The following is an 8,877-nucleotide window of genomic DNA, read 5'->3' as shown; positions in this document are numbered from 1 at the left end:
GATAGGTATTGAGGAGGGCACCTTTTAGGATGAGCACTGGGTGTTGTCTGGAAACCAATTTGACAATAAATTTCATATATTGAAAAAAAAGAATTACAAAAAGAAGGTACACTGAATAGGATTATAAAGCTATAAAGTTAACCTATTCTATTAGCTTGAAAATTATTAATGTTAACATACCAACAAAAAATTAAAAAATGTGAAAATAATAGGAAAAATTAAAAAAAAATAATTCACATAAAATCCAGCAAAAATTTCCTGAATGTACCTCATTGTTTCTATTCTCATATGGATATATATATATATATTCTTTAATTTAGAAAGCAAAATAATGCAACTTGCATAAATTATATGCAATAAAATATGAAATAATATATTATTACCAATACGAGATTGCTGAATGAAAATTTCATGTACAAAGATTTTATGGAAAAAGTGATCTTGATCTTTTGAAGAGTGGAGATTTGGTCAATAGCATTAAGAGTGAATATATGAATGAAAGAAAACACAGAGATGATGGTTTTTAAATAAGAAACATCAATCAACGAGTTATTTCTAGGATGACAGTTGGTTTTAGACCATGTCCTGATACACTGAAGCTGCTCAAGAAGATAAAGATTATCTCTGCACAGATGTTATTGTCAAAACCCACGTAATTTCTCAAAAGGTTAATCATAAATAACACATTAAGTTTGTACTCTAAGAAAGCCTTGACTATGGAACTAGAAACAACTTTATACCAACAAACAAATAACAATATGCCTGAGTCCTAATACTTTTTTGATCCCTTATTATGTTACATTTCCAGTATGACAATCCAATGATAATAGCTACTTTTAATATTGAGTATGAAACTTTTCTTACAGTGACATTGTGGAAACATAGCATTTTCTCAATTGCCACATCTTCCCATGCACTTCCTCAGGGCCCCCACCACTTCTTTGTTCCTTAAGCTGTAGATGAGGGGATTTAGCATGGGGGTCACTATGGTGCCAAGTACAGCTGCAATCTGATCTTGTTCAGGTGTGTGAGAAGAACTGGGTGTCATGTAAATGAAGATGGCTTGACCAAAGTAGAGACTCACTACTGTCAGGTGGGAGAAGCAGGTGGAAAGTGCTTTGTTACTTCCTTTCCAAGAATTCATCTTCAGAACAGTGAGGAAGATGAGAGTGTAGGAGACCAGAATAAGAAAAAATGGGACGAGGAGAAACACAATTGTTGATACAAATTTTACCATTTCATAGACTGATATATCCACACAAGACAACCTCAGGATGGCAGGCATCTCACAAAAGTAATGATTAATTTCCCTGGAACCACAGATAGGGAAATTCATTGGGTAGATGGTGTGTATAAGGGCTGCAAGGGACCCTCCAATCCAGGCTGCTGCAGCCATCTGCTTACAGACCTTGGGATTCATGAGAATTGTGTATCTCAGGGGGTTACACACAGCCACACAGCGGTCATAGGCCATTAGGGTCAGCAAGATGCACTCAGCAAGACCAAGGGTGAGGAAGAAAAAGAGCTGAGTGGCACAGGCGAAATAGGAAATGTTCTTCCTCTCTGTGAAATAGTTGGTAACCACCTTGGGGACTGTGCTGGAGATGTAAGCCAAGTCAATGAGGGACAGCTGACTGAGCAGGAAGTACATGGGGGTGTGGAGGCAGGAGTCCAGCCAGATGAGGAGGATTAGTATGGAGTTTCCAGTAAAGACAATACTGTAAATAAAAAGGAGGAGGAGGATGAGGAGGTAGGGATAACTGAACCAGGGAAAGAGTCCCAGGAGGATAAAATCAGTTGAGTTTTCATTCTTCTGCTCCATGTTTTAATTTAAATGGTTTATTCAAACTGAAAAATTGGAAAAGTTATATAACAAAGGATGTGGTGGTTTGTTAAAATAATCTGTCAGTCAACATTCACTTCTCTGTACACTTACAGCTAGGACTTTAAAACAGTACATTCTCATAAAAAGAAATTGAAAAGAAAACTCCATCAAATTGAAAATTTTCTACTTAGAAATTAGCAATGTTATATTCTAATTTGGTTGGTTTGACTTGGCCAGGTGAATATTTAGTCCCTTTGGTAATAATTACCAACCTGACCATTATGTTTCCCATATATTTAGCTTTTTAATGTACTCCAATCTGTTGACATTCTTGTGTTTTTCATATTGCTTTCCTGACTGTACTGTTCTGCTCACCTCCACCCCAAAGGATCTCAAGTGTCCCTTGGGGCCATTTCACAGATTTTCTAAAGAAATTTGAATCTCCACCAAAATGATATAGACTGTTTATTCTATTTTACATATTAACTTCCTTAATTCTTACGTTTTCAGTTTTCTTTTTAATTCTCATGTCTTACCTTCATTTTAAACTTATTTTTTCACTTGAATAATTTCCTTTGTCAATGAACAGCCTAAAAGACAGCAATCATATCTCTTGGTTAATCTTTCAGTTATTGTTCATTTCCCATAGAATAAAAATTTCTTCAGAATACTTTTAAGGTGTTGACTAAAGTCATGCAAATAAATTTTAATTTCCCGTCTTTGTAAAAGTGACGGTGACACTAATGACAAATGAAGAAATATCCTCTTTTGCTTGATGAGAAAGGTCTCATACATATTCAATTCCTGGATCAATGAGTTGATTTCCTTTGTAAACCCTGATGGTCCACATGCAATGTTTCCTCTTTGTGAAGCAATCATAATGAGAATTTTTGCTTTTATTATCAATAATATACATGAAATCTTCTATTTTATATCAAATCCTACATTATTATGCCTTTCATGATTTGAGATAATGAAAAAAAATCATTGTATAATGTTCATCTCTCAATGGAAATAGAATAGTGTCATTCAAGATTGGGTCATAATAAGCTTGTGGCAGAACTTTGGTCTTGGGGACATTTTTATTTATTTATTTATTTATTTTTACATTTATTCATTCTTGAGAGACAGAGAGACAGAAAGTAAGTGGGGGAGGGGCAGAGAGCTAGAAGGAGACATAGAATCTGAAGCAGGCTCCAGGCTTTGAGCTGTGAGCACAGAGCCCAACACGGGGCTGGAACCACAAAGCGTGAGATCATGACCTGAGCCCAAGTCAGACACCCAACCAAGTGAGCCACCCAGGCGCCCCTGAAATTTGTTTTCTTAAGTTACCACTCTGTGCACCTCAAGATCCTGGTCTCCTCTTCCTGGGCACTATCCTTCATGATGTTTCTCTAGTTTCCTGTGTTTTTTGACATAAAGCCTTTCCCTACAGAGCTTAGTTCATTGGGAAGTGAAATAATGGGAGAATATCTTTGAAAATAATGTCTCATGGTCCCACATAATTATGTGTAAAATATGACATTATGTTTACAGTATAACAGTGTTATTAACTATAGTGTATTCAAATAAATATAGACTGGGAATGGGAAATAGATACAAACACTGTAAAATATCTTGCTTTAGGAATGATAAAACATCAGGCATTTTGCCTGGCATCTAACTGATGACTAGTTTTGTAAGTCTATGTGCTTACATGCAAGCCTCTTTTAAGTGTATATTAATAATTTTGCACATTAGCAAATTAGGTCTATGATATATTGTATATTGAAAATATTGTAATGTTTTATATTAATCACATATGATTACATTATCTTAGATTTAGGAATGTGGAGTAAAAGTGATTTTTGTGATTTTGTTAGGAAGACCTTAGTTCTATCAATATCTTTGTGACTTGGAAATGAATGAATACCTCTAGGATGTAATTATTTCAAATGCTAAAGGAAACGTTAACTTACCTGATTTATAAGGGCAGCACTTGCCTTCTTCAAAATTATAATTAGACAATATGTATCGATAAAAATCATTGAGCACACACTTTATTACACTGAAACAATGATTCAACAATAAACTATACATTTAGCTAGATACAGACTCTGACTAAATAATGCACAAGCAGTATATTATAAAAATTTTTGAAAAATATTTTTTTGTCAAAATATATGTTTTGTCTTCAAGTGGTCAATAGATTTACCATGATTTACTCAAGAAATAAAGAAAAACAAGTTTATTTTTGTTTATCTTAAAGTAATGTCATTCTTTTATTCTAAGGAAAGTCACATTTCCTTTCAATTTCTAGAAAGTCTTAACTTTCTCCATCACATAAGATTTGAAACTAAGTGATTAACAATCAAAGCAGCACTCTAAAAAGATATTTGTATGAATGGCAAAACACAGATCCTATTAGAGAGATGTGAGCAGATTGCTCTCATCTGTAACTCATCCTGTCCTTATAAATATCCTTAAACTCTACAGTGCTCCTCACAAGCTAAGTCGCAGTAATTGCAAAATATGTGCTGCTGGAGTACATGGAGTATATTGGAGGACATACTAACACCGATGGCAGTATATTGGAGGACATACTAGCACTGATGACCCTTATAAGAACAGTAGTTCACACTTATGGAAGACAATAAATTCCAGAGTAGTTTGCATACATTAACCTATTGACTGCTTGTAAGGACCCTATGTGCAATCTTGAGCAACTGGGGAAGACAAAAATGGTGAAATGTGCTCTTACTGTGTCTTTTGTCAGGCAGTGGCTGAACAAAATGAGACAGAGACCTTTCCCTACAGATCCTCCCTCCCTGAAGACACTGAATTTTTCATTTAAGGACTCACTGTGAGAAGCAGATTCCATTTTCATGTAATCCAAATGTATCTGCTTTTGCTTTACAAAGGTCCTTTGGTATGGATGCTGGGTAGAAAAACAGAGTTAACTACCTGCCTAGAAGGAAATTATTTTATTAATAGGCAAAAACATTCTCCTACCCCTGCCTTCAGCCCCATAGTTACTGCTGCCTGGTGTACTTCCAGTAACTGCTGTCATTTCCTTGTGCCCTGTCGCTCTTTTACATTAAATTAGTCGATACCTGTCTTGACTGAAATTTCTGAAATTTCAAACTCCCTGAAAGAGGACTAATTACATTTCTGCTACACACCTGGTATAGGTCTGAGATCAGCATGTGAGAAGTCAATATCATCTTCTGTTTTTCATCAAGTTCTGTATCTTTTGTGTACCTCAAAATGGGGAAGACATGAAAAGTGTCTCATGGGAATTTGTCTCCAGACTTTAATTAATTGTAAGCTCAGAATAAGTGCAGGGCTCTAAGATGACTCTTATGAAAGATCATTACTGCCCAGTATTCTATGGTTTTTCTTGAAAAATGATCCTGTTGGGTTTTGATTATCTCTACGGAAATAGAAACATCAAAGAAATTCCATACTGAAAATATGAGAGCAAACTATTTGGATGACTTTTAAGTCAATGGGGGAGGAAAAACTTTTTTTTTTTGAGGGAAACTTTTTTTTCTTGTGTCCAACTTTTTATTTTTATATTTTTTAATATGAAATGTATTGTCAAATTGGTTTCCCTACAACACCCAGTGCTCATTCCAACAGGTGCCCTTCTCAATGCCCATCACCCACCCTCCTCTCCCTCCCACCCCCCATCAACCCTCAGTTTGTTCTCAGTTTTTAAGAGTCTCTTAAGTTCTGGCTTCCTCCCTCTCTAACCTTTTATTTTTTTTCTTCCCCTCCCCCATGGTCTTCTATTAAGTTTCTCAGGATCCACATAGGAGTGAAAATATATGGTATCTGTCTTTCTCTGTATGGCTTATTTCACTTAGCATAACACTCTCCAGTTCCATCCACGTTGCTACAAAAGGCCATATTTCATTCTTTCTCATTGCCACATAGTATTCCATTGTGTACATAAACCACAATTTCTGATTCCATTCATCAGTTGATGGACATTTAGGCTCTTTCCATAATTTGGCTATTGTTGAAAGTGCTGCTATAAACATTGGGGTACAAGTGCCCTTATGCATAGGCATTCCTGTATCCCTTGGGTAAATTCCTAGCAGTGTTATTGATGAGTCATAGGGTAGATCTATTTTTAATTTTTTGAGGAACCTCCACACTGTTTTCCAGAGTGGCTGCACCAGTTTGCATTCCCACCAACAGTGCAAGAGGGTTCCCATTTCTCCACATCCTCTCCAGCATCTATAGTCTCCTGATTTGTTCATTTTAGCCACTCTGACTGGCATGAGGTGGTATCTCAGTGTGGTTTTGATTTGTATTTCCCTGATGAGGAGTGACGTTGAGAATCTTTTCAGGTGCCTGTTGGCCATCTGAATGTCTTCTTTAGAGAAGTGTCTATTCATGTCTTCTGCCCATTTCTTCACTGGATTATTTGTTTTTTGGGTGTGGAGTTTGGTGAATTCTTTATAGATTTTGGATACTAGCCCTTTATCCAATATGTCATTTGTAAATATCGTTTCCCATTCCATTGGTTGCCTTTTAGTTTTGTTGATTGTTTCCTTTGCAGTGCAGAAGATTTTGATCTTCATGGGGTCCCAATATTTCATTTTGTATTTTAATTCCCTTGACTTTGGAAATGTGTCAATTAAGAAATTGCTGTTGCTGAGGTCAGAGAGGTTTTTCCCTGCTTTTTCCTCTATGGTTTTGATGGTTTCCTGTCTCATTCAGGTCCTTCATTCATTTTGACTTTATTTTTGTGAAGGGTGTAAGATAATTGGTCTAGTTTCATTCTTCTGTATGTTGCTGTCCAGTTCTCCCAGCACCGTTTGTTAAATAGACTGTCTTTTTTCTATTGGATATTCTTTCTTGCTTTGTCAAAGATTAGTTGGCCATACTTTTGTGGGGCCAATTCTGGGGTTTCTATTCTATTCCATTTGTCTATGTGTCTGTTTTTGTGCCAATACCATGCTGTCTTGATGATTACAGCTTTGTAGGAGAGGCTAAAGTCTGGGATTGTGATACCTTTGGTTTTCTCCTTCAGTATTATTTTGGCTATTCGAGGTTTTTTGTGATTCCATACAAATTTTAGGATTGCTTGTCCTAGACTGAAGAAGAATGCTGGTGCAATTTTGGTTGGGGTTGCATTGAATGTGTAGATTGCTTTGGGTGGTATTGACATTTGAAAAATATATATTCTTCCAATCCATGAGCACAGAATGTTTTTCCATTTCTTTGTATCCTCTTCAATTTCCTTCATAAGGTTTCTATAGTTTTCAGCATACAGATCTTTTACATCTTTGGTTAGGTTTATTCCTAGGTATTTTACGATTATTGGTGCAAATGTGAATGAGATCAGTTTCTTTATTTGTCTTTCTGTTGCTTCATTTTTGGTGTATAAAAATACAACTGATTTCTGTACATTAATTTTGTATCCTGTGACTTTGCTGAATTCATCTATCAGTTCTAGCAGACTTTTGGTGGAGTCTATCAGGTTGTTCATGCATAATATCATGTCATCTACAAAAAGTGAAAGCTTAACTTCATCATTGCCAATTTTCATGCCTTGATTTTCTTTCATTGTCTTATTGCTGATGTTAGAACTTCCAACACTATGTTAAACAACAGAGGTTAGGGTGGACATCCCTGTCTTGTTCCTTATCTCACAGGGAAAGCACTACGTTTTTCTCTATTGAGAATGATATTATCTTTTCATAAATGGCTTTTATGAAGTTTAAGGTTATTCCTTCTATCCTGACTTTCTCAAGGGTTTTAATGAAGAAAGGATGCTGTACTTTGTCAAATGCTTTTTCCACATCAATTGACAGGATCATATGGTTCTTATCTTTCCTTTTATTAATGTGATGTATCACATTGTTTGATTTGTGAATGTTGAACCAGCCCTGCAGCCCAGGAATGAATCTCACTTGATTATGGTGAATAATTCTTTTTATATGCTGTTGAATTCAATTTACTAGTATCTTGTTGAGAATTTTTCCATCCATATTCATCAAGGATATTGGCCTGTACTTCACTTTTTTTTTTGCTGGGTCTCTGTCTGGTTTGGGAATCAAAGTAATGCTCCCTTCAAGAATTAGTCTGGAAGTTTTCCTTCCCTTTCTATTTTTTGAAAAGCTTGAGAAGGATAGATATTATCTCTGCCTTAAATGTCTAGTAGAATTCCCCAGGGAAGCCATCTGGTACTGGACTCTTATTTGTTGGGAGATTTTTGATAACTGATTCAATTTCTTCACTGGTTATGGGTCTGTTCAAATTTTCTATTTCATTCTGTTTGAGTTTTGGTAGTGTGTGGGTTTTACGAATTTGTCCATTTCTTCCAGATTATAAAGTTTGTTGACATATAATTTTTCACAGTATTCCCTGATAATTGCTTGTGTATATGAGGGAGTGGTTGAAATAAATTCCACTTTAATTCATGATTTTATCTATTTGGGTCATCTCCCTTTTCTTTTTCAGAAGCCTGGCTAGAGGTTTGTCAATTTTGTTTATTTTTCTCAAAAAACCAACTCTTGGTTTCATCGATCTGCTCTACAGTTCTTTTCAGAGTCTATATTGTTTATTTCTGCTCTGATCTTTATTATTTCTCTTCTTCTGCTGGATTTAGGGTGTCTTTGTTGTTCTGCTTCTATTTCCTTTAGGTGTGCTGTTAGATTTTGTATTTGGGATTTTTCTTGTTTCTTGAGATAGGCCTGGATTGCAATGTATTTTCCTCTCAGGACTGCCTTTGCTGCATCCCAAAGTGTTTGGATTGTTGTATTTTCATTTTCATTTGTTTCCATGTAATTTTTAATTTCTTCTCTAATTGCCTGGTTGACCCATTCATTCTTTAGGAGGATGTTCTTTAACCTCCATGCTTTTGGAGGTTTTGCATATTTTTACTTGTGGTTGATTTCAAGTTTCAGAGCATTGTGATCTGAAAGTGTGCATGGTATGATATCAATTATTTTATATTTATATAGGGCTGTTTTGTGACCTTGTATGTGATATATCTTGGAGAATGTTTCATATGCACTTGAGAAGAAAGTGTATTCTGTTGCTTTTGGATGCAGAGC

The 8,877-nt window shown here is 35.6% G+C and overlaps 1 protein-coding gene across 1 annotated transcript; it reads right to left on the bottom strand.

The window, feature by feature from the left end:
- Positions 1-892: 892 nt before the first annotated feature.
- On the bottom strand, positions 893-1,822 carry LOC125163835 (olfactory receptor 2T2-like). The gene has a single exon (XM_047856051.1). The coding sequence runs from the start codon at positions 1,820-1,822 to the stop codon at positions 893-895; it is 930 nt and encodes a 309-aa protein (XP_047712007.1).
- Between the last annotated feature and the right edge of the window lie 7,055 nt (positions 1,823-8,877).

This window comes from Prionailurus viverrinus, chromosome A1 (assembly GCF_022837055.1).
Source record: "Prionailurus viverrinus isolate Anna chromosome A1, UM_Priviv_1.0, whole genome shotgun sequence".
In the NCBI taxonomy this organism is placed as follows: domain Eukaryota; kingdom Metazoa; phylum Chordata; class Mammalia; order Carnivora; family Felidae; genus Prionailurus; species Prionailurus viverrinus.
This window is presented reverse-complemented; position numbering and strand designations above follow the sequence as displayed.

Bases quoted from the DNA above. Each gene is read 5' to 3' on its own strand.
- LOC125163835 (XM_047856051.1), bottom strand. From the start codon at position 1,822: ATGGAGCAGAAGAATGAAAACTCAACTGATTTTATCCTCCTGGGACTC.